Genomic DNA, 25,372 nt, shown 5'->3' with positions numbered 1-25,372 from the left:
ATGTTTATCAGATGATTATCAGACATCGTATCTTATTTTTGGAATCAAAAGTAAATTGTCTCTGAACATAATTTCCCCCATAGTATATAAAACAATTGTCCTCAAAATCTGGTAGATTACCATAGTTTCTGGCTTAGAGGACTAATAAAGGAGAATATTTGTAGCTCAGAGTTGAAATCAGGGGTCCTTGTTGCTCTCTGAGCTTGCTTGTTTTCTTGCAGACGTTTCATTACCCAAACTAGGTAACCTCATCAGTGCTACTAAGGAGGGCTGAAAGATGTTACCTAGTTTGGGTAATAAAACATCTGCAAGAAAACAAGCAAGCTCGGAGAGCAGCACGGACCCCCCCCCCCGATAGGACTTCAGTTTGATCCAATATTCCTGTTAGACTGAAGCATTAAATGGTTCTTTGCAACTGTGAACAGACTAACTCAGACAGACTGTTCATGGCATTTCAGACTGATGGATTTTATCTGCTAATACATTCATCTTCAGATTACAAAATATTAAATAATCTAGTCATCATATATGACCAAATCTTGATTTGCTATATATCTACAAGACAGATACCTTGAGTTTTAATATTATGCAGAATTATGTGATATTCTTTCTTTTCTTCAGGGATTTGATCATCCAGCAGGTATAAATAAATTGTTGCATTTAATGACCCCTATTTGTTAAAGCAAAAAAGGAGAATTATTTAACAACTATAATAATACAGGTATTCCTCGACTTATGTTTGTCCAATAATTGTTCAGAGTTACAATGGCAGTGAAGAAAGTGACTTATGGCCATTTTTCACACTTACAACCATTGCAGCAACCCTGTAGTCACATGATCAAAATTCATACACTTAGCAGCTGGTTCATATTTATGATGGTTGCAGAGTCCTGAGGTCATGTGATGTTCTGACAAACAAAGTCATTGGGGAAGCCAGATTCATTTAACAACCATATTACTAAAGTAACTTAACAACTGCAATGAGTGCTTAACAACTGTGGCCAGAAAGATCATAAAATGGGGCAAAACGTACTTTACAAATATCTCACTTAGCAACATAAATTTTGGGCTCAATTGTGGTTGTAAATTGAGGACTACCTGAAAGAAAATTGAAATTCATTTCTACAAATCACCTTTTCACCTACTAAGTTGTTTTATTAAAATAATACTAGCCTGGACCATTTTCTGAGAGATACATTGAAAGGTATTCCTTATTAAGAACATTCCATTATTAAAAGGCTCCACATGGGCACAAAGTAACTGTGACATTCACAATTTAGCAGAGTCTGCAGGTTTTAGGATATAACAGACTAGCTGAATACCCATGCTCCACTACTAAACTGTGTGATCAGGCTTAATAAATCAACACTTACAGCTAGAAAATTAATGAGTAGTTACTATTGGCCTCTCCTCTCCCCTTCTCTCCCTCAGCCTTGCCCCACAAAAGCCTATCCTATCCTATCCTATCCTATCCTATCCTATCCTATCCTATCCTATCCTATCCTATCCCCCTTGTCTCCCTCAGGCTTGCCTCACAGAAGCCTATCCTATCCTATCCTATCCTATCCTATCCTATCCTATCCTATCCTATCCTATCCCCCTTCTCTCCCTCAGGCTTGCCCCACAGAAGCCTAGCCTCTTCTATCCCCTTCTCTCCCTCAGGCTTGCCCCACAGAAGCCTCCCCTATCCTATCCCCTCTCCCTCAGCCTTGTCCCACAGAAGCCTTCCCTATCCTATCCCCTTCTCTCCCTCAGGCTTGCCCCACAGAAGCCTATCCTCTTCTATCCCCTTCTCTCCCTCAGGCTTGCCCCACAGAAGCCTCCCCTATCCTATCCCCTCTCCCTCAGCCTTGTCCCACAGAAGCCTCCCCATTCCCTGCTTGCTGCTGTGAAAGTAAAACTGAAATTGAAACTCCTCTCCTCTGCTTGTGTTTTGCATTTGGAACAAATTTCTTTTCAGGTGGGGAGGGGGAGTAGCATCAGAGGGCTATTTGGAAAGTGAAACAGTATTTGCTGTGTGAACAAGAAGGGGAGAGGAAGGAACCTGGCCATGGCTTAGCTCAACTGTTCTATAGTAAAGCTGTTTGCTGCTGTGAAACTGAATCTGAACTCCTCTCCTCTGCTTGTGTTTTGCATTTGGAACAGATTTCTTTTCAGGTAGGGATGGGGAATAGAACTCCTTAGCACCAGAACGGGTTAATCATTATATAGGAAATACTAATGCTCTAATGGCCATTTCTAAAAAATCCTTTCTTAGTGAGCACCTAGAAGCCAAGAGGAAAATATGTGGCAAATTTCAAGTTTGTAGGTTTTATGGTTCTGGAGATTCTGTGATGATGCATGAGTGGTATTTCGCTTATATAGATTAATATCCAAATATTATTGTATATTTTATTCTAGCAAAAGCTTAGTGGGCTTGTAAAACAGCTAGGGAAAAAGGTACAGTGCTACACGCTTAGAAATAAGTCCCACTGCATTAGTCTAAATATGGCTTACATCTGAGCAGATATATATAATTTTACATTGCAAATAAGGCAATAAAGTTGTCCATCTGTTCTCAAATCAAGTGCAACTATTCACACTTTCTTTTTATTATGGCATCTGAAGCAAATAAATGGTAACTACCTCTAAAAAATAGAGTGTGCCAGAAATATTTTCAAAGTTTTGTTCCAAATTATGGCCAACAATTTCCCAGTCAACAGTTACACTGCCAGCTCCTGGTGCAGTCCTTAGCACATGAAATTGTAACAGTTCTCCTAGAAATGAAAGAATACATAATATCATAAGAAATGAAGGAAAGCCAGTATCTTATTTGCACCTAAGACAATAGAAAGTTCTAAACAATTAGAATTTCCATTAATTTGCTTCCAAGATAAATATATGCCTTTCTGATTAATCATTTCCATTATCTTGATTTGCTGTTAAATGACTGTAATATATGTAAATAAGAAAAAAACTGCAATGTCTCATCTGTTTATCTCCTTACCTACCTACCTACCATTTATTTAACTGTAATAGCTACTGTAGAATTGCTGAGTTAAATAAAAGAAAAAATATTATCAGCAAATGCAAAGAATGTTCATCACCATATATTGTTCAAGTATTAAGGTAAATGTTTGTTGTATATACTATACAACTGCAGTATATTTCATCAAGGATAACAAACTCCAGCCTTTTTCTCATTCATGTTTTGAGGTCTGTCAGAATATGGAGAATTGGTGATAAGCAGAAGTATAAAACTGTGCAATTACTCGCATACTGTACATTTGTATATTATTCCACAATATTAATTTCTAGGGATAGAAAAAAATTCTAAGGGATAAATCGATCAAACGAAGGCAAATAAATTGATCAAATTCTTCTTTCTGTTTTTCCAAACAATAAATTGATCAAATTGAGAGAAAGCCTAATAATAATAGCTCACAAAGAAAGGGAAGTGAAAATGGAGATGAACCCACCTTCATGAGCAATTACAGATCTTGAGGATAACTGAAAACTAAGAATTCCTGCTACGTTGTCATTGGCTAAAATCACCACTGTGACAGTATCTGAATTGGGTAAAATACGGCTACCACCTTCAGTGTGGGTCAAAGTGATCCGAATGCTTTCATCATCTTCGGGCTCAGTGTCGTCTAGAATAGTCAAAGTGACAGGCTTTTTTGTCTCACCTGATAAGAAAAATTAGAGCACTTTATGATTATGTAGCAACCTTTCCAATGTTTAGAACAACACTTATTTCACTTAGATAAACAAAGAAACTTTCTAAATACAAGCATATAAACAAAGCAACTCTGGCATACCGTACTACTTAAAACTGTTCCTTTATATTCCTTTTGTCAATGATGTGTCTTAAAATTCTCCTATGAATTTTGAAAAAAGTAGTATAAAATCCTTTTTAGACTTTACATTTCAAGTGGCATAAAATATCTATAGTTAATGAGTTTAAAATGCTGGAATTCAAACTATAATTTATGGATGATAACCTTCAGAGAGATGTCATGTGTATTTTCCTTACAATCTTCCTGTAAGTCATTATAAAGTTTGATATATGGCAATGATTGTTCAGGATAGTAGCATATTAAGTTTCCATTAGAGGATTCTCTCAAATTCTTTACCTTCTGCAAAAATCAGGACTTCTCCATCACCTATAAAATCCAGATTTGGGGTAGCGGTGCCACCACTAATGCTCCATTCCACCATCACCTGTCCCAGACTACCTTCTGTTCTATGTATCATCAACTGCACTGTATTCTGAGGCCGTTCTTGTACTTCCACATAAAGACCATTCTCAGTTGTATGGGAACTGATGCTATAAATTACAAACACACCAAAAGCATCCCCATTCATTTGTATGAGAACTGTAGCGGTGTTTGGTTGCCCTACGACTGGTTGATTTTCAATGCTGGCAGTGACATTCATCAGCACAATTTGTAACAAAGAAATGACAAACTTCTCATCCAGTTCCGGAAAATCATCAGGTAATATGGAGACTGTGAGGTTTGCAAATTCTTCTCCTTCTTCCATGATCACCCACTGGCTGGTAACAGGCTCATAGTCATTATTAGCAATTGCTTGTGTTCTGAAAATAGCAGTTAAAGTAGTAAGATTTTTCTTGTATATCCAGAATCCTGTGTTGTTGGTTATTGAGTTACTCCAAGATCCCGCCCAAAAACATGATGGACTTTCAGAAGTACCAGAGAAATAAAAAGCTGAGCAGGCCTGCTCTTTCAAACAAAGAATAGCACAAGTGTAGAGAGAATCATTGGCTAGTGAAAGATTAACTCTGGTCACATGACTCTCATCTGGAATTCCTTGTATAGGTGCTTCATAATAGCATAATACATCCAGCCCTTGCTCTTGTACAAGAGTTGTGAAATCCATGTCTGAAGTGCTGTAAAATATCTTCAGCTGACCAAATCTTCCACCACTACAAATTAAATAAATGACAAATTAAATAATGATTAAAAGAGTTTTCTTGATATAGTTAAATTTGTTATAGTTGTTATAATTAAATTTGACGGGGTGGGGAATGCAAAAAATATATAAACAAAGCATAGTTTTGAACTCTTATGTTTTAAACAGGATACTTTATAGCAAGGGTTTCAAACTCAAGGTCCATGGGCTGGATTTGGCCCATAGGGTGCTTAGATCTGGCCCATGGGCCACCCTAGAAACAGCAAAGGACTGGCCCATGGTGCCTCTGCCAGTGAAAATGGAGCGGGGGGGGCACATGTGGCCCTCCTAAGCTCTGTTTTCACTGGCAGAGGGTTCAGGAGGCCGTCACAGATGAAAATGGAGCTCGGGAGCCTGTTTTCGCTGGCAGAGTGATTTTACATCTATGGGAGGTATATAAATATATATTACATATATTTTATATCTAAAATATATCTAATATATTTTATTCGTTATGTATCTATTAATGCTTACAAATCAGCAATATGCACAAACACATAGATACATTTAATTAAAATTAATATATGACGCATGCTATTTGAAAAATAATATTACAATCAGTAAGAATTACTGCTTTTGAGGAAACATTCATGAGATAAGCTGCAGAATTCTCTTCCTTGCAGCAAACTTTTTACATGCCTCAAGCAATTTCAGAAGCAAAAATACTTTAGTATCTCTTCCTACAGTTCAGGTTTTTGAGTTTGTGTTGGTTTACTCAAAAAGATTGCCTCATTCTTATGTACAGAGTTTTCTCTAAACTGTAAATTGTAATATATTGCCATAAATAATGTGTTACAGGGGAAACAAAGTAGTTATTAGCCATAACCTAGTAAAGTATTAGGATATTAAACAGACCTCCTCTTTACTGTTATGTTTGCAGTTGAACTTCTCTCCAATGGCTCTTGAATATGATACAAGTTTTGTTGAAAGGATACTGTTCCATATGGCTTATCATTGGCAGGAATTACAACATTTGCCACTCTGTCTAGTCCAATAGTACCTCCATTGGAAGCCTGGGTTAATTCCACTCTGATAATCTGTGATGTATTTCGGACAAACACTTAGTTTGGTGCAGAAAAATATCATTAGCTCTATGGTTTGATTCCAAAATTAAACATGGCCACAAAATTCCTAAACAAAATGTAAGTTCTTATTGAGATTCAAGGTAGTAGCAATTTAAAATGTAAATTTCTCTCAAGCCTTTGCTCAAGAAAGTTTTAGTGATACACAAGGAAACAATTTCCACCCTGCAGCAGCTCAGTGTAGTTTTTGAAAAATTGTTCTAGATGGTAAGAGACCTAGAGATCAGCATTCGAGAACTGGGAATTCAGCAATTATTTTACCCTAGCAAAAAGTTTTCTGATTCCTGCTCTCCCCACAAATCAATGGATATTTCCATTTTCAATAGCATTATTATCATTATTATAACTATCATCACCATTATTCCAAAGCATTGCATTTTCACAAGTCCAATATTTGTACTTATGTTTTTTATAAACAAGACTTTTAAAAACACACACACACACACACACATATAGTTCTTTTCACGTTTTGTCTTATTTCTCAGCTTACCTCTTCAATTTCTGGAATATCATCATTCAGAATCTCTAATATCAAGTTCTTCATGGTTTCCCCAGGGGAAAATTGAATGTTGCCTAAGAAGACTTTCAAATCACTGGCAGCAAATTGCCCATCAATGGTAGCAATCCATTCAATAGTCACATTGCCAAGTGTTCCAGCATTGCGAATAACTGGCAGATCTATCAGCAGTGTATTGGCTTCAGGTTCTTTGACAACTATATTAGTGGTCTGGAAAACTAACAACATAAAACTTTAATTTTTTTTCCACTGTAATTTATTTTTTCTGTTTGTTACATATTTTTAATACGTATTTTAAATAGAAATTTAATTTTTATAATCAAAGGAAAATAATCAGTAGATTTTTAAATCTACTGCATATTATAATTTTGAATAGGTCTTCCTAAATTAAAAATCAACGCTTGTATTGTCCACTCCAACTGCATTAGAGCAAAAGTGGGGGAATCAGTGGAAACCCAGCATCAGAGATGCAGCACCTGCATTTTTGCTGCCCAAGTTAACCTCATCCTCATTCAAGCAAGAGGCAGCAGCAAAGTCCACAAAACAGAATATGATGACATTCAGGTAGAGACAGTACTGATGAATCTTCTACAAATGTCTTTGTTTAATAATCTCTCTTTAATGGAACTTGAAGAATAGGAAAATGAAAAGGTTCATAACATGTTTCAAATCCAATTCTAAATGGTATTGAAGAATTTCCGTGCTGGCCCAGAATGCTAGTTGGCTAAATCTTTCTCCAACTGTTGGTTAACAAAAATAAGCAATGGTCTATGCCCTTAATATCACTGCATTTAAATATTTATATTCTAATTTGATTACTAATTGCTTGAGGTGAATAGGAAAAATACAAACCTTTTAATTAGACTAGAAGACCTCCTAGGTCCCTTCCAGCTCTATTCTATTCTATTCTGTTCTGTTCTGTTCTGTTCTGTTCTGTTCTGTTCTGTTCTATTCTATTCTATTCTATTCTATTCTATTCTATTCTATTCTATTCTATTCTATTCTATTCTATTCTATTCTATTCTATTCCACTCCATTCCACTCCACTCCACTCCACTCCACTCTCCATTCCATTCTCCACTCCACTCTAATTTCAACAGAACACTGTGAAGTAGACTAAGAAGTAGGTTTAAAATAGGGTCTGCTCTTCCCCTCTCTCTTTTGATTTGTATTCATCTTGCTTTTGTAAAGTCTTATATAACACCACAAAAGGATATCTGATATCACAGAGTGTACAAGACGCCAGATTAAGATTTAGGGAAAGGAGGCAGAGAGGGGAGTAGAGAGAGACGCACTAAAGTCTTCTTTCTGGGGTCACAGTACTCTCAAGAGATAAAAAGGGATTACATGGGCTGTAATCTTTAATTTAAGTCTTAAATTTTAAATTGTAAAGTCCAGTGTGAGAGTACTGACAATAATCTACAGTACTTTATCATGGTTTCTGAGAAAGTGTCTTCAAAAAAGGAAGAAGTGGCCAGTTGTAAGATAAAATATTACGAAAAGAAATATTGTTGAGATGAAAGGTAGATTTAAATTTGCTAATTAAATTTAATGTGATATTTTTAAATTCATAGATGGTTTTATTAATATTTAAATGCCACCTTACCAAAAGATCCAAATGGATCGTCCGAAGCCTCAATAGTTATAAGTGCCTGAGTTAGACTCCCGAGTTGTGCTCCGCCTGTTGTTTGATTGAGCAGTTGCACAAGGAAGGACTCCTCCCTTTCAGGGTTAATATCATTAATTATATAAATTGGCACTGCTTTGCTGGTCTCTCCTTCTAGTAAGACAACATCTGAGGAAGCTACGCTGTAGTCCTCACCTGTGTATAACAAAGATGCCTATTCAAAAACATTATGATACTATTTCTTTATATTATTTGAAATTCAGGTCTGATGAGCAGAATCTATGAGAAAAGTTGGAGAAGAATATGCTTGAAACAATACCAACTATTTTATCCTATAAAAACATTTGGCATTCATGTTTTTAGCCATTCCATATTTCATATTGCTACAACCCAAACTTTCTTTGAAGAGATAATGTTAGCATACATGGTCTACTGAAAACAGGTACCCAAAATAGTGTGCATATAGATAATTGGTACTGTCTGCTCTGAATTGTTTTTTTTCAAAAGCTGGCATGCCTTATCATCAAACTGATTTGTTTTACCATGAGAACAATATATCTGGAAAACCATCTCAGGTTAATTAACACAATAACAGGTTACATGCAAATTTAAATTAAAACATGTGACAGAATGATCATGTAAACCTGAATTCAGCAAAGGACCGTATTTGCTATGCTATATGTTTTTCTTTTGCTTATTCCATGCTGAAACATTTCTATATCTTACCACATTATAAAGCCATATTAGTAGATATCAGAATAAAGTAGGTAGGTAAACATTTCAGTCACCTGTCACAAAAGGCTTCCTGCCTCATCTACACATTGAGATAGATGGCATCAAGAGGGAAGCTTGACCATATATTTAAAGTGGGTTCCCCAGTTCAGATCTTTTGCTTCAATGTATGGAAGCAGTTAACAAAAATGAGTGATAGGAACAGATCAATGAACACAACTCCATTTTATCATTGATATACAGTAGTTTGAACTGGATGAGCAACAAATGCTCAAATAACCAAAAAAAAAAATTCTGAACATGCTTAAGGACTCTATGACATGCAGGCATATATAAGGCTTTCTGATACTACAGTAGAACCTTGATCACGAACACTTCTGACCATGACCAAATTGGGTTCCGACCAAAAAATTCACAATTTTTTTTCCCTGCGGCCAATTTCCCCTTCCACACCATTTTTTTTGTAAGCACCAAATTTCTATAATTAGGTTCGGGTCACGACCAATTCTGGTTGTGACCAAAGTTATGGAACAAATTATGGTCATGACCAGAGGTTCTACTGTATAGTATTCTTGCCATTTGCTTATAGCGAAAGTATATGTACACTGTTGTACATTTTTGCCATTGCATTGTAATCTCTTCACTCTCTTACCAGCAGTTGCTGTAATTGGCACTGCTCTAAATTTCACAGAAACATCTGCAAAGATTCCTCCAGTCCTTGTGACATTGATTATTGGTCCAATATAATTTTCAGGTACTTGGACAGCTGGTGCAGAGAGCTGTAATGTTCCAAAAGCATCATCATTGGCATTGATAATTATATGAGCAATTGTATAAATGGTAGATCCAAGGCGAGGAGAATCTGAAACTGAAATACAGAATAATTTGAAGGATTTCCAATTTATTTTCTACAATAGCAATACATTAGAATTTCACAATAAAATAACAACCTTATATCTATTATTGTGGAAAGATAAGCAATGATTCTTGAAGGACATTTGTTCTGATTTGCAATAATTATAGCAATGTTACCTGCACAGTCCAAATAACCATTCATGTTCAATATACAGAGAGAGGAAGATAAATGTGGAGGGTGAGGGAATACAGGACTAAAGCAATATTCATGGCTTACTTCCATTGGATTATTACCAGATCAGACATCATTTCTAAAAATACCAGCATGGATCTTGTCACTTCAAGGCTAATAGAAATAATTTCATTTCTTTATCAATGTGGTATCTATGTTATGGAAATGTGGTGAGGATACGCACATCTCAGTCTATATGCTCTGCTCTAGCTTCAATACTTTCCTCTATTATTCAATTGTTTCTACTAGCCAACTTTTGTTTTACAGTAAAGTGAATCTGTCATTAATCAGCAGCAGTTTTTACAATTGGATTTGCCATAGTTACAAAAACAACAACCCAAGACACAGAATAGTCATGGCTGTGTGTGAAAGTGTGTAGATGAGAGAGTTAATCTTGATTTTTGGTGACTACATAGACAAGTCCATCCATTTTGTTGGTAACTTTTTCAGAATGATTGCCTTCTTCCTAGGGCTGAGAAAGAATGGCCCAAAGTCAACCAGCTGGCTTCTGTGCCTATGACAGGACTAGATTTTCTCAGTCCAAGCTTAGTACCTGAACCATTAAATCAAAGTGATTTTAGTCATGTATAATGTTGCTAAATATAGTTTTGTAAAGAAAATATAATTTTGGGTTATGCTTTAAACATTACTGAACAAAAGACAGAGTTAGACTTACTTGGCTGATGATAGACTTCTCCTATCAAAGTAGCACCAAGAAGCTCAACAAATACAGATTCCGATTGCTCTGGTTCATCATCATCCAGAATAGGGAGGTGTAGTGTAGCTTCACTTTCATTGGCTGGAAGGATTACAAATCCTGAAATGGGCAGATAATCTTCTCCCAATGTTGCCCTTGCAATATTTGATAGCAGATAGAGTGAGTCATCTTCATCACACATGGTTCTATATGTAACCTTGACTACTCCCAAGTGACCTTTCAACCTTACTATTGTTAGGGTGACATTCTTGGTTTCTTCCTCAACTTTAATTGGCCTATTTTTTTCAGAGAAAATCAATAATCCATAAGGGTCATCATTTGCAAGAATAGTCAATGTAGCATTTGTGTGAACTCCAAGCTGCCCATGTGTAACGTTAATGATATAAACTGAAAATGTCTTGTCTAGTTCTGGAATTTCATCAGGCAAAATATGTACAGTTAAATTTGCTTCCCTTTGCTCTACATGGAATGTTATGTTGCCACTTGTTGCAGTCACATCTTCAGTATCATTTGGCACTATGAACCAATATAACATCACCTGGGACAATGCACCATGATGTCTAATAACCTGAAAAGCAAAGCAATACTTCATCATTAGTGTATCATGTAAGACAAATAACTAAATCAGTTAGCTAGAAAAAGGTTCCTATGCCACTTTACATATTACACAGATGCATCTTCACAATTTTAATCAGCAAAATGAATTTGAGACAAGATTTTTAGGCACTCAGCAGTTTTTATAACATTTCTGCCATACAGCCATAATTCCCTATCTCATGATCTTTGTATATAATTATCCTGTCAGTCTTGCATCTTGATACTGAACTGGAGTATCACTAATATGAGTGCTATAAATGAGTAAAAGATAAGGTATTTCCAATTTCCTGTCATAAAACCCAAGTATCCCTGCATATTAGAGAGAGGGGGGATAGAGATCATGACAACTACAGCTATCAGCAAAAGAAACCCTATCTTTGAAAAAAAAGAATACAGCCATGGAGGATTTCTATAACAAGTAAAGTATGCAAACTCAAGAGCAGTATATGGGACTATATCTGTAGACCTCAAATGAGATGATTCCTCTGTCATCTTCAGGTTCCATTCCACTGAGAGAGAGGGATTCAGCACTAAACTCAAACACCCCATGTGCATCATCAGAGGCTTCAATAGTCACTATGATATGAGATGCTATTCCCAGATTGCCTGCTGATATCAAGGACAAAAATATATATCATGCATTAATTCTAACAACTGGATCACATATAATATCCAAAGTTTAATATCCTGTATCAAAATAAATGCAATTGAACTGAAACAGAAGTATGGTTACTTAATTTTCCCAAAAGCTTTGAATTGCAACCCTAAACACACAGGTAGGTTGAGACAAATATTATTTAGCAAAGGCAGCTTTTCTACCACTGTCTTCCCACAACATTCATCTAACATTGAAAATCTTCTTCCAGAGGTTGGAAGATACTTAATGGAGGTATTTCAGAGATACCCTTTTTCCAACTCAGTTGCTTAACTCATTCAGCAAGTTTCCCTGCCTTTTCTGGGTCTGGGGAAGAACTAGGGGACAGAGAAGTCTTTAAAACTATTTTATATATAAATCATCATGACAGAAATGTGACTGGTTGGCATGAGAGCTTTCTTTCCATACCAGGGGTAAGATAGGATCTGAAAAGTGTCTTTGGAACAGACAGCTCTCCTGATGTCTCTAGGAAAGAAATCTGGTAATATATTTTGAAAATAAACAATCTGCCAGCTTTGAATAAGAAGGGGGGAAAAAGGCTAAGTTAAGTTATGATTGTACATTACTGTACAGTTTCCTTTAAAGCAGTATTTAAAATATGCCGACTTCAACTCCTAACATTCTGCAGCCAGAATGCTGGGAGTTGAAATCCACACATCTTAAAAGCTGTCAAATTTGAAAAACACTGTTTTAAAACAGTGAACCATACTTCTGAGAGTGGGGAAAACTCCAGAAATCACTGCTTACCATATTGATGGACAGGAGGAAGGAAGTAGAAATCACCATCACCACTACCACTGCCACCATTAAAGAATTCAGAAACTTTAAAAAGACAAAGATACATAATACACATATATAATGCAAATGATAGACAGCATTTCAAAATATTTGGGACAAAAGCAAATGAAGATAAACTTGAAAAAAATTAAGAGAATTTCAAAACCTTAAGGAAAATTACTAAAAGCCAAAGATAATGCTTTTTTTTTGTTAGCTACCTGTATCAACTATCTTTAACTAAGAGTGACAGATACTTGATAAGTGAAAAAAGCAAAGAAATTGTAAAAGGCAGAATCTCTAAATCAAAATTCTCTGAATTAGTAAGTTCTGGAAATAATGCTAGAACAAATAAGGATATTTATTTATTTACAGAGTAGACTTCCTCAAACTGAGCTTAATTCCATGCAGTTTTCTTTGCAACAAAGCAGAAGTGCTTTCACATTGCTTTCATCTTCTTGATTTTTTTTACTTCACAGTCTAGTCTATACAGCCTGTACAGGAATTTCCTGGGGGTGTCTCAGCTGCCTTTTTAACCAGGTTATATTTTTTTAAAGATCAGCCAAGAATACATTCAGCAAAGAAGTTCCTGTGCAATAATATTTTCATAGCATCAGAGGTAGTCAACTATAGGAACTGGCTTAGATTCTGGGATTTCCACAGAGCTATTGAATATTTGTTATTTCAAGTTTTGGAGCTGCTTCAGATAAACACGTGTCAGATAAAATGAGGGTTTTGACACATACTCTTCTACCATGTACCTGACAACCAGTGGTGGAATTCATTTTTTTTCTGTTCTGTAGGTGTGGCTTGGTGGGCGTGGCAGGGGAAGCATACTGCAAAATCTCCATTCCCACCCCAATCTGGGGCCAGCCAGAGGTGGTATTTTCTGGTTCTCTGAACTACTCAAAATTTCCGCTATCGGTTCTCCAGAACCTGTCAGAACCTGCTGAATAGCACCTCTGCTGACAACATATACTATAGGGTACCTAATTTATGTGGAGTATTTTGTTTAACAATAGTGAAGATATGCAGCTAATATTTTCAAAAGAAAATTTAATAACTAATGTGTTTTTAAAGGAAATTCAAGTTGTTTTTGAAAAGAGTTTTGCCAGAATGAATTAAATATAAATAAATTTCAGTCCCCAAAGAGACATAATGTGTTAGTATTATTCCATAAACCTTTACCTGCCCCATCTGGATCCAGCAATTCTACTTTGAAAGCCTTTTCTAGCTCAGGGATAGCATTATCTGTAATGTTGACAAGAATGTGCTTGTATCTTTCTCCTGGCAGAAATCCCAAGGTCCCTGTAATTCCCTGCAAGGGGAAGAAATCTATTAAAAGATCTACATGAGACCACCATATGTCAAGCCATCAATTACTTGGGACCGGTCTATGGTTGCCATGGAGGCCACAAACCTCTGAGCCACCTTGAATTTAGCCTCAAAGGGTGTCAAATTAAAAACCCCAGGCACCAATAGCCTAAGGAACTCTATGGCCAATCCAGCCATGAAATGTAGAAGTTGAGGCAAGAATCCCATAGGTACCAGGGACAGCAATCCCAACTATTTCCTTTACTCTGAAACATTGATACCGTAAGTACACATCGGATATACTGTACTATTTAAATAATAAACTCATACAGATGAAGCTAACTGGCCTCTATCAACCCTTTTAGAGAGCTGCTCATATACCTGATAATCTTGAGGGCTGAATGCTGTTAGTGCAACTGTTCTGTATTGTGCCACAATTGTCCCAAGTAAGCCTTGTGCTCGAACAACAAGCAAGCTGACTTGTCCTACTTCTTCCTTGACAGTAATGTGGGGTGCTGTCGTGGCTGAAAGAATGATTTCATCAGTATCTGAAGGAGGCTCCCCAACAGAGAACTGCAACAAACCTGAAAGGTGAAAAAATATATCTTGTATTATTTAGCCTTAAGTGCAGGCAAAAAACATTTATTAATAAAAATGCATTTGTCTCTGATACATAAATTTAATATATAAAGATCCATGTCCATTTGGACAGGGCTACATTTGAATCTGAATCATACTGAATCTGCATGTAGCTATGGGAAAATATGTTAAAGTATGCAATTTTGCAATTGGACAATAAATTCCAGCAAAAAAGATTACCTGCTTTCTCCAGTTGGCATAGGTTAATAGTGAATAGTTATACTAAGAATTAGCAGACATTCTACATAGTGTCTGCTTTTCCGTGTCTGCTTTTCCATGTTTTCTCATTTCAAGAAAACTATTTTCTCTCTTGGAAAGAAAAAAGATGGAAAAGTAGGCGCTATTGTCTGCTGATTTTTAGAGATGAATTGTATAAATTATTTAAATAATTATTTATAAGAATTAATTAAATCTATCTATGTATACATCTATCTACAATATCTATCTATAATGATATAAAGCAACTATTCAAAGAGCAAAACAATAATAAATAATATACTGTATATGCCACAAGCCAGGAAACAAGCCACAGGAAGTTACATCCCAGAATGGGACAACCTGTCGCAGTCAACTCGCCACAGCCAACTCCCCGTGGGACAATTCGTCATGGTCAACTCACTATAGGACAACTTGCTGCTGTTCTTGGATATAGCTGATGCTTCCAACAGTAATAGAAATTGCATCACTGCATCCTCCAGTGATGCTTCATTCTATAATGTGAATCCCTGATTTGAACCCAATAGCCGGTAATACTAATGTGGCCTTACAAGCACACAGATGGAAGAGGCCTGCGTTACCCCAAAATCTATAACACTGCATTGATAGGGCAGTCTCTAATGGCCTCTTTTGCAGACCAAATTTACGTTTTCTAAATCAGTGTTTCTCAACCTTGGCAACTTTAAGATAGTGACTTCAACTCCCAGAATTCCCCAGCCAGCAAAGCTGGGTTGAAGTCCAGCCATCTTAAAGTTGCTAAGGTTGTGAAACACTGCTCTAAATAATTGACACTTCAATCTCAGGAACATGTCCTTCCCTATAGATTCCATTAATTAAGCTGCAACCTTCTCCCTCCCCCACCACCTTATCCCTTTAACTGTTAAATCTGTGTCTGACACATATTTGTTTTGGGGATAGGGGGAGAGACAATGCATTCTCCATTGTAGCTGTTGAATAGTCCAGGAATGGGTTGCTACAATTGGATCTGCCTAGAGACTGAGTCATAGTTTTTTGGCAACGCCTTCCCATCTCTCTCTAAGGCCCAGTTTTTGACTCAGTCGGCCTGAGAAGAGACATATTGGCGGTTTCTGCATTTCAACCCATTCCTAGACTTCTTGGATTCAGGTTTTTTTGATCCGTTCGGTCTACCTGCTCTTCCAAAGGCAGGCATTCTCATGCTGGCTAGCTCAGCTTCAGCTGACAAAGCTGCCGGCACCTTCAAGCAGCTCAAATGAGGTCACCTGTCAAGTGGCCCTGATTCTCGTGCTGCGAGGCCGATCGCTACTATCGGCGCCCTCCCACGTGCCTGAACTCTCCAGATGGCGCTTTAGCGGGCATTCCACGCCAGGTAAGGGGATAGCGGTAGCGTGGCGCTGCATTTACTACTGTAACAGCAGCTTCTTCAGAGGCTCCCGACAGTCAGCTGTAGCGTAGCCTTTCATCAATCAGCGTGTTGCCGCTGTAAAGTGAGCCGCTAGCACCTGTCCTCCCAAGGAGGGCCTTTCTTGGCCTTTTTGCTTGTGCCTGGTCCCCTAAGCTCAGAAGGGGTGCGCAGAAATTGGCAAGCCCTAAGTTTGCCTCTCGTTTGAGCAGCCCAGGCCTGCTCGCGTGTGCGCTGGCTAATCCGGTGTAACCGGCACAGCCACCATTGCTAAATCTCATCCACGAGCCAGCCCCTGCTCCATCGCTCGGCATTAATCGGACTTGAGGAGCAGCCTAGTCACAGTACATGACCATTGCCACATTTAAAATGGCGGAACGATCTAAGGATATGGAAGCTGTGGCCTCAGTGTGCAGGAAGGCATTCTGCAAATCCCACAAGGGTACCAAGGGCAAGCAGCTCTCCAAGGCAGCACTTAAAGACTTGGACAGGAGACAAAGGGCCCTGGAAAAGCAGGTCTCCAAGGCAGAGAAGAAGCAGGCTGAGATAGAAAAACAATCACTATATAGTGAGCATTCTGTTTCCTGCCCTTTTCTGCAACAGCAGTCATCTCACTGGTCTGGTCACCAGAGGGCGATGGTGAGCTATCCCCAGCTCCAGCCTCAATGGAGGTAGGGAACAAATTAGAGATATTGATCCTTTTGCCTGCCAAATAGCATGAGTGGCATCTAGGCCCGATCACATCAGGGCCCATGTGCCAGAGACCTTTCAGAGCACCTCTGCGGCTGCGTCAAGGTCTACTGTGGACCAATTATCTGATTTGCCCAAGAATATTCAGATCCTGATTTCACAGGCAATAACTAAGGGCAGTGCATCGGGCCTACAGCAGCAGCTTTCAGCTTCACTTGCCTCAGAGGGCATGGACAAGGGTTGGCTCACAGCACTATTCAATGACACGTGGCAGCCTTGTCTACTGTTTTGTCAGGTACCGAAAGTGAGCCTCTAGCGCACCACCCCATCATCCACAGGTTTCTGCATGGTGCTCTGACTGAGACATCCTTTGAGCCCCTGCGGACAACGAGCCTCAGATATTTGACTTTAAAAGTGGCCTTCCTGGTTGCTGTTACTTCAGCAAGGCGCATATCCGAGATGGCAGCCCTATCTGTCAGAGCAGACCTCTGCATTTTCCATTCAGATAAAGTGATCCTGAGACTCGACCCCTCCTTCATCCCCAAGGTCAACTCCTGGTTCCATAGGGCCCAGGAGGTCATACTACCAAACTTCTGTCCAAGGCCATTCCATGTCTTGGAGAGGAGGTGGCATACCTTGGATGTAAGGAGGGCCCTCAGGATCTACATTAAGAGGATGGTGCCCACCAGGAAATCTGAGGCTCTCATTGTCTCCTTTCAAAACATAGTTAGCCACCAAGGTATCTTCCTCAACCATTGGCCGGTGGATAAAGCCATGTATCACCAGGACTTATGAGGCGCAATCATTGCCTGTACCCAGGCGCATCACTGTGCACTCCACAAGAAGCACAGCTACCACTGCTGCATGGGCCACGCAGGCCTCCCTTGAGGAGATTTGCAGGGCGGCTACCTGGACTACTCCTTCACCTTTCATCAGGCATTATTTATTTATTGGTTTGATTTATATGCCGCCCTTCTCCAGAGACTCAGGGCGGCTTACAATGCGTTAATAGCCTTCATACTTTTGTATATACCTGCTTAGTAGGGCTTTCAGCCCACCCAAGTGGTGTTCTTTTTTATACAAAGTCAGTTTATTGCCCCCACAATCTGGGTCCTCATTTTACATATCTTGAAAGGATTGAAGGCTGAGTCAACCTTGAGCCTGGTGAGATTTGAACTTGCAGTAATTGCAGGCAGCTGGTGCTACTTAACAGCACTTAACAGCACTTTAGTCTGCTGCGCCACCAAGGCTCTTATCCTATAAATTGGATGTCTTCACATCCGGAGAGGCTTCATTTGGAAGGAGGGTGCATTTGGACTTGGGGGCTCCAGACCCATCAGGTACCCACCCTTAGGACAGCCAGGCTTTTTGTATGTCCCATTCCTGGACTATTCGGCAGCTACACTGCGGGCGTTGGTCCTACCTGAACACCTTTTCTCAGTGGCTATGGAATAGTCCAGCCCCACCCTTGTACTCGTGGGCCTGGAGCCGGACTTGCATTAATCTTCTGGCAGAGCTTCTCTTTCAGCTGTGACATCACCGAAAACTGGGCCTGAGAGAGAGGCGGGGAGGTGTGGCCAAAAAATTATGACTCAGTCTCTAGGCAGATCCGACTGTAGCAATCCATTCCTGGACTATTCCGCAGCCACTGAAAAAAAGGTGTTCAGGTAGGACCAACGCCCCTTTTAATCAGCAAAGAATGATTCCTGATATATTTATTCAGCTTTAAAAATATTCTTACATCCTGTCACTGATTTTGATGGGACACAACCATATATAAAACTAAATATAATAGTTTATTTAAAATTAGCATGGTTTAGGAAATTTTTTGCTAGATAGTACAATTTATGCCTGTTTTATTAAACACAGTAGGACTCATAGCTAGTAGAACAATGGCTGTAATTTTACAAGGTTTCCACGTTAAGTATGTTTAGTCTTCTGTCTGAAATGTTGTGAGAGTTAGGCAGGTGTTTTATTCTTGGTAATATATAGCATTGGATGAAGAATGCTAAATAATTCAATAGTCTTATATTAACACACGAATATAGCATTACATTGCAGACCAGAAAACTATCTATAGCACATACCAACTGTCTGCATTTTGAATGCTATATGTGAATAATTATACAATAATCTGTACAAATTAAGTATGAAATTTAAGGTGTGAACACTACTCCTATAATGATTACCATAGGGATGATCACTAGCTTTGACAGTGATGTAAGTAGTTTCCTTCTCTGGATCAATGCTAGCTCCACTGGTTGGGGTTGAACCTGCTTTTCCATCTCCGCTAACTGCAGATACTAATGTCACCTGGAAATATTCTTTTAGTTCAGGTATATCATCATCAAGTACATGCAAATTCAGAACCTGGGGCAGGAAGTGATAAGATAAAGATACAGACAGAAACCCAAATTAAATATAAGTATTGTCATTGCATTTTAAAAAAGCAAATCCAAAAGTGTAAAAAATTTTACATAAACATTGTTGAATATATTCAAGAATATATTATAACCAATTTTAAAGGCATATTAACCTGACAAGTTTTTCTAATGGAGTCAAGAGCTCATTAGTCAACAACCAGGGTTGTCAAACTTGCAGCCCACAGGCCGGATGCATCACATGCTGGCCAGCCCCACCCCCGGTTTAACAAAAGGGAAAAAAGACACGATACGTCATGTGATGACAATGTGAGTTTGAAACCCCTAGGTTATCCTATCTCAATACTTTAAAACTAATGCAAATAAAGCATTATTTAAAAAGCTGATAAAGGAGAAATTTAAAAATGAACAACATAAGGCAAAACTATTAAATACAGTATTAAATATCATTCAAATTTAGGAATACTTAGAAGAAATATAAACAGAAAAAAATAAAGCATGCAAAAATACAGTTAAAAACTCTATTGTGATTTTAAAAGGGTTGGGAAAAATTAAGGATATTTGTACATTAATAAAAGGACATTAAAATGAATATCAGGCAAGTTATTTTAGATGAATGTTTAGAATCATAGAAGATACAGATGTCAAAGGATACTTCCCTAACTATCACAATCATTTAATTTTTAAAAAAATACACAAAATTTAGTGTTAATATGATGAAAGTCTTACAGAGACTATCTAATGCTTCCTATTCTTTGAAAAGATTTTATAGCATTTACACTCTAAATGTTATTCATCATTCATTCAAGTGTAAATAAATAAAAATAACTACAAATTAGGTACATCTATAACTAGTACAATGAACCTTCAGTTAAAGCCAGAAACATACCGAAATTCTGGAAAATAGATAGAAAAAAATATTATCCAAATTTCAAAGCAGCAATGTATAACAATTATATTATTAACTTGAAAAGGAATGTATGATTTACCTCTGATCTCTGGAAAGGAAGGAATGTTACCATTCCACTACTGTTAGCAAAGTCAGTAACAGTATAATTAACGCCATAAGAATCAATCTGAGAGATAGTGTAATACACAAAAACAGAATCCAAGGCCCCTCTGGTGCGTTCCACTACACAAGATACAGTAGAACCTTCATTAGAGACCTACGAATAATAAGAATTGCAATAAACATTATGATAAACAGATTTGAAAATTTTGAGGTTTGGATGGAAATAAAATATGTAGTCACATTGATATCTTACAATAAAAACAATATTCAGCTTTAAAATGCATACATTCATATTTTGGGGGGGAAATCCCATTATACACATGTTCATTTGTTCAATAGTTATTTTGCCCCATTCATCAACTCTAAAAGCTCCCTAAGCACTTTAGCAATGATTAATGGAGAGACATTTCTCATGAGCAAGATTACCATATAAAATATATGAAATAAAAGGAAAAAATGGAAGAAAAATAAGAAAAGGAGGCACCTGTTTTTAAAGTCAGAATTTGTATAATAATCATCTGTGAACTACTGTAAGAAACAAAAATACTACTTTCCTCAGTAGAAAAAAGCCTTGTATCCATTGTTTGCCCATGTTAAATCCTCTATCTTAATTTCATTTCTTTCCCCATGGTGTATTTGCTTTATACCTGTTTATAAGATGACTTCCAATTAACAGTTCCCCAGATAACTGCTAAACCATTTCCAATATTTCTCCAGGATTAGATGTTGCTGGTATGAAGACTTTTCAGCTAACAAGATTAAGCAACATGAGGACTGCATTTTGATAGCAATGTACTATCAAGATTGCAAGGTCAGTATCATTATCTCCATATTGCTTTGGGTAGGCTGACATTGAAAAGAAAATGATTAGTTCTAGTTTAGCAACACAACTGAGACTGGCAACTCAGTTATTAAGCAAAGCATCACTAAGTGAAGCCACAACTGTGTTTATGACCTTACTTCAGCTTTCCTTTATTGCTCTGTGAAGGTCATAAACGCAGAGATTTATTGTAAAGTTACTTTTTTATCACTATTGTGATGAAACAGCCCTAAAAGAGGCAATCGCTAAATGAAAACTACCTGTATCTAGTATGTATACTGGTTAGGCTTGAATTAAGGATTTTCATGGATCATGTTAATAGGATTTTTCTACCTCTGGAATACATGCTCCTGTGAAACCAAATAATCCATTGGCATTATCACTTTTCTGGATTCTTAATGTTGCAGTTGTGTTTTCTTGTGAAATCTGTGCTCCTCCATAAACTGAAATAAGCTTTAGAATGAACAGCTCCTCTCCTTCCTCTTCTTTGTCATCTTTGGCAGAAACAATGAATGATTTATTCCTTTCTCCTTGTCGATATTCTAAGTATCCAGAGATGGGATACAAATCAGACCTTGCCGGCATAGCGTGAAGTTCACTGATCTCTTCCTTTGTTAATTTACATTCATAAAATCTCACATCTTGCATCAATCCTTTATACCTGCTGCCACCATTTATTCCAGCACCAACTTTCATTATTCCTGGTCCTAGGGAAAACAGACCCACAAATAAATATTGTTTTTTAATGTTCCAACTTTAGGTTTTACAAAATTAAATTGGTTAGTACTATACATAATCACTCATTTTGAATTTCATTATCTAAAACAGGAAAGCTGACTTCAATGTAATTAAAATTAAATGCATGTATTAATCTTTATGTAATAACCAGTCCAGTGTAGTTAAAACAGATTTTTCTGGCTCAAACTTCATGGAATAATGTTTTGCTTTCATTTGTTTTATCTGGCCATTATTTGAACCCAATAGAACTAGGCATAACAAATATGATTTATTAAAAAGCAAAAATGAAAATCTGTAAATTGAATGAGCTTACATGTTTGTGATTTGTAAAGTTTACTATACTGTAAAAATCTGGTTTCTGTTAAAATACTTCAAGGGAGCAATAAACAGGATTCAAGAATTAATTGGCTGTTCTCCTCCATCTTAAAAAAGCAAAGAGGACCTACTGAACTTTTCTGTAGCTTTTATTACTATCCTGCTAAATTATAGCTACGAAGTTCTGCTTCACCAGCCAGGTTTCCCCACCTACCCGAGAGGTGGTGTGTTGGGCATAGATGGCTGAAGATAAATTAGTGGTGCAGCAACTAGTATGACCAGTGGCTACGATGATCTGCCTCAGGAGAGATCAGTCTTTTGATGCTGAGCTTCTGATGTAGAATGAAAATCTGAGAAGTTTATAATCCAGTTTTAGTGGATTGATATAATCTGGATATACGCTTTCCTACTGAAAGAGGTGTATCATGAGATGCACTCAGTAGGTACAATTTAATTCTCCATCTATTGCATCTGAACATTCATATTTCACCAGAAAATGTGAAATATGAAAATTTGCTCTAAGAAAAGAGTTTTCTTTTCAAGAGTTCTTTGTGGATAGAATATTTTGCATCTGGGTTGTGATGGTATCTATTTGCTATGGTATCCTTCTGGATTACTAAAAGATTTAGGTATAGGCAGCATCCTTATTTTTCAGACAGATCGCATATAGAGGTATTTCATGACAGGTGCTGTTAAATACAGGAGCTGCTACTACCTAGGACATATCCATGCTTACTATTTAAGCTGCTTCTGCCTCATGCCGTTTGACTCCAAACTGATTTAAATTCCATCTATACTGAGACATTTTGACAAAGCTTGTAAGGTATACATACCACACTTCCAGTCATAACAAAAAGTTGTAAAATCTTTTCCCGTCCTACTGCTAATAGATTGGTCAGAATGCAAAGTTAGCTATTTGAAACTGGAAGTTTGGAATGAATTACCCCAGCATTAGACAAATATAACTCTGCAATCCATTTTTTTAAAAAGCAAATACTTATCGCACAGAAAGTATCTGTTTCAGACCTGTATAATAAAAACCATATATTTATGTAATTTTAAATGAATGGGGATGAATTTTTATCTAATGAAAGAAAAATATGTAATTCCTTCAGCAATTTCACTTCTCAATGGAGTTTGATCATCCCAAATTTCAGTTACAAGAACTCAAAACACCTCACAGGGACAGCTTATATCTGGTGATGACACCCTTAACACCATAAAGAAAAACCCTTCCTCTCTCTTGGAAAGCACAAATGCCAATTCCAGTCTAAACATCTGGCTGACAGTGCAACCAACCAGTAATAATGATAATGATAACTGAATTATTAAATAATGAATTAATTAATTATTAATTATTAATTGAATACCAGGAGATAGTAGAATAGGAGACAAAAATGGTGTTCACAAAAGATCTAAAAAACAAAATTGAAATATTATGACATAAGCTATCCATGGTGGTCACACTGTTATCAGCACACGAAGTGCCATACTAAAAAAACCTTGGATGGCATTTTGAAAATCTTCTCATTAAAATGTCCAAAAGGCCACACTGCTTGGATCCACACATATACTATGCTGATAGATTACAATATGTTAGGTTTTGGGGAAGAACTTTATGAGTATGAAGGCCAAATCCAACTAAAGAATTAGCAGCTATCATTTCATATTGTTGTTTACAGAGAATAACAGAAATAGAACCACTGTGACAAAATAAAACAGACACAGCTCCAATAGTAATTAATGCCTTGGGAAAAAATACAAAATATCTGGAGCAAATCTACATCTATCAATTGCAAAAGGTAGCTTCACTTACATTAAAACAGTTTACATCATGCAACAATACCCTTAATATTATTTAATATTTAATTAGTATTTAATAAAAGCATCTTGCAAGTCCTTGGGAAGGACTCAACAGGTGGACAAAAATGCCAAATCGAGTTTAAACATCTGTCTGACTGCGCAACAAACCAATAATAATAATTAACACATTGCTTACCATCAGCAATTGCTTTTCCTTTGAGACTCTTAATGCCTCCAGGAACAGGTTTGCCATCAATGAAAAACTCAAGAGTGCCATTATTGAGCATAATCAGAAGGTGAATCCAAATATTTTCTTCCAAGTATTTCATAATTGTGATCTTAGCTATATATGTCTTATTAGACTGCAACGGCATATAATAGAACCCTATAGAAAGATGGGATTCGTTTGTGCCTATTTTTACTCCATAATATATTAATCCATTACTATTGTCCTTTGTTATTATAAATCCATCGTTGTTGGCACTAGGAAGTACCCATGCTGAAAATGTGAAGACACTAAGTATACTGTTTTTACTAACATGGACGTCTGGCTCAATTATCCCATATGCATCTTCTTCACCACTAAAATATAAAGCATCTGTTCCAGTGTGATGCCGTCGCATGTGAGGCTTTGACTTAACTGAATCTGTAAATTTTCCAAGCAATAAGAAGTCAATCATTAGAGGTAATCCTTCTCTGAAGGTGCTAGATAATATTTCCCAGCCAATCCTGACAGTTCCAAAAGTTCCCTGATATCTCCATACTGTAAAACTGGTAATGCAGGAAATGTCATCCTCAGACTGAATGTCTTCTGCTACCTCTCTGTCTTGGCTCTGAGGATCTAAGATGAACACTCCATACGGATCATCATTCATTGGGATCATCACAGTCACAGAAAGGTTGGTTTCTGATAACTGGCCACCTAAAAGAAAGCCAAGAAATTATTTTTATAACTCATACACACAATCTTATCAGCTTATTTATTTAACTATTTATTTAATCAGTATTACTGATGTATGCTCCTTCTTTTTCCCATTGTTATCTTTACAGTATCTTTAGAGGTAAGCAAGTCTAAAGACCAGCTAGCTGGTCGAAGACCACCCAGTGAACAATATGATTAAATAGGGAGTTATTACATATGAAACGTTTTCTGGCTCCAGTCCTTGTTAGCATTGGGACTGCATAACCCTGATACATTATGCCCAACCACTCCATGATAGACAAGAAGGAATCCAGAAAAAGGTTTCCTCAGTTTGAGCTGCCACTTACAAAACCATGTCCTCTGAGGCTCCTTTTCTGCAACATATCAAAAAGCCAATCC

At 37.2% G+C, this 25,372-nt stretch overlaps 1 protein-coding gene across 1 annotated transcript in view; it reads right to left on the bottom strand.

Moving 5' to 3' along the window:
• Positions 1–25,372, bottom strand: part of ADGRV1 (adhesion G protein-coupled receptor V1) — a 277,279-nt gene that overhangs the window by 177,719 nt on the left and 74,188 nt on the right. The window contains exons 20-36 of the mRNA XM_060690619.2: positions 24,248–24,973; positions 21,529–21,902; positions 20,353–20,529; positions 19,172–19,352; positions 14,438–14,640; positions 13,931–14,060; positions 12,716–12,790; positions 11,780–11,919; positions 10,675–11,284; positions 9,564–9,779; positions 8,159–8,374; positions 6,526–6,770; positions 5,809–5,990; positions 4,116–4,927; positions 3,459–3,668; positions 2,626–2,756; positions 571–670 (exon numbers count right to left, since the gene is read on the bottom strand). Of these exons, the coding sequence (XP_060546602.2) occupies positions 571–670; positions 2,626–2,756; positions 3,459–3,668; positions 4,116–4,927; positions 5,809–5,990; positions 6,526–6,770; positions 8,159–8,374; positions 9,564–9,779; positions 10,675–11,284; positions 11,780–11,919; positions 12,716–12,790; positions 13,931–14,060; positions 14,438–14,640; positions 19,172–19,352; positions 20,353–20,529; positions 21,529–21,902; positions 24,248–24,973 (4,728 nt within the window). The remainder of the gene's footprint in view (positions 1–570; positions 671–2,625; positions 2,757–3,458; positions 3,669–4,115; positions 4,928–5,808; positions 5,991–6,525; positions 6,771–8,158; positions 8,375–9,563; positions 9,780–10,674; positions 11,285–11,779; positions 11,920–12,715; positions 12,791–13,930; positions 14,061–14,437; positions 14,641–19,171; positions 19,353–20,352; positions 20,530–21,528; positions 21,903–24,247; positions 24,974–25,372) is intronic.

This window comes from Pantherophis guttatus, chromosome 2 (assembly GCF_059756535.1).
Source record: "Pantherophis guttatus breed Tessera chromosome 2, ASM5975653v1, whole genome shotgun sequence".
NCBI classification, from domain to species: Eukaryota; Metazoa; Chordata; class Lepidosauria; order Squamata; family Colubridae; genus Pantherophis; species Pantherophis guttatus.
Note: the sequence above shows the minus strand (reverse complement) of the source record. Positions and strands in the feature narration are given on the sequence as shown.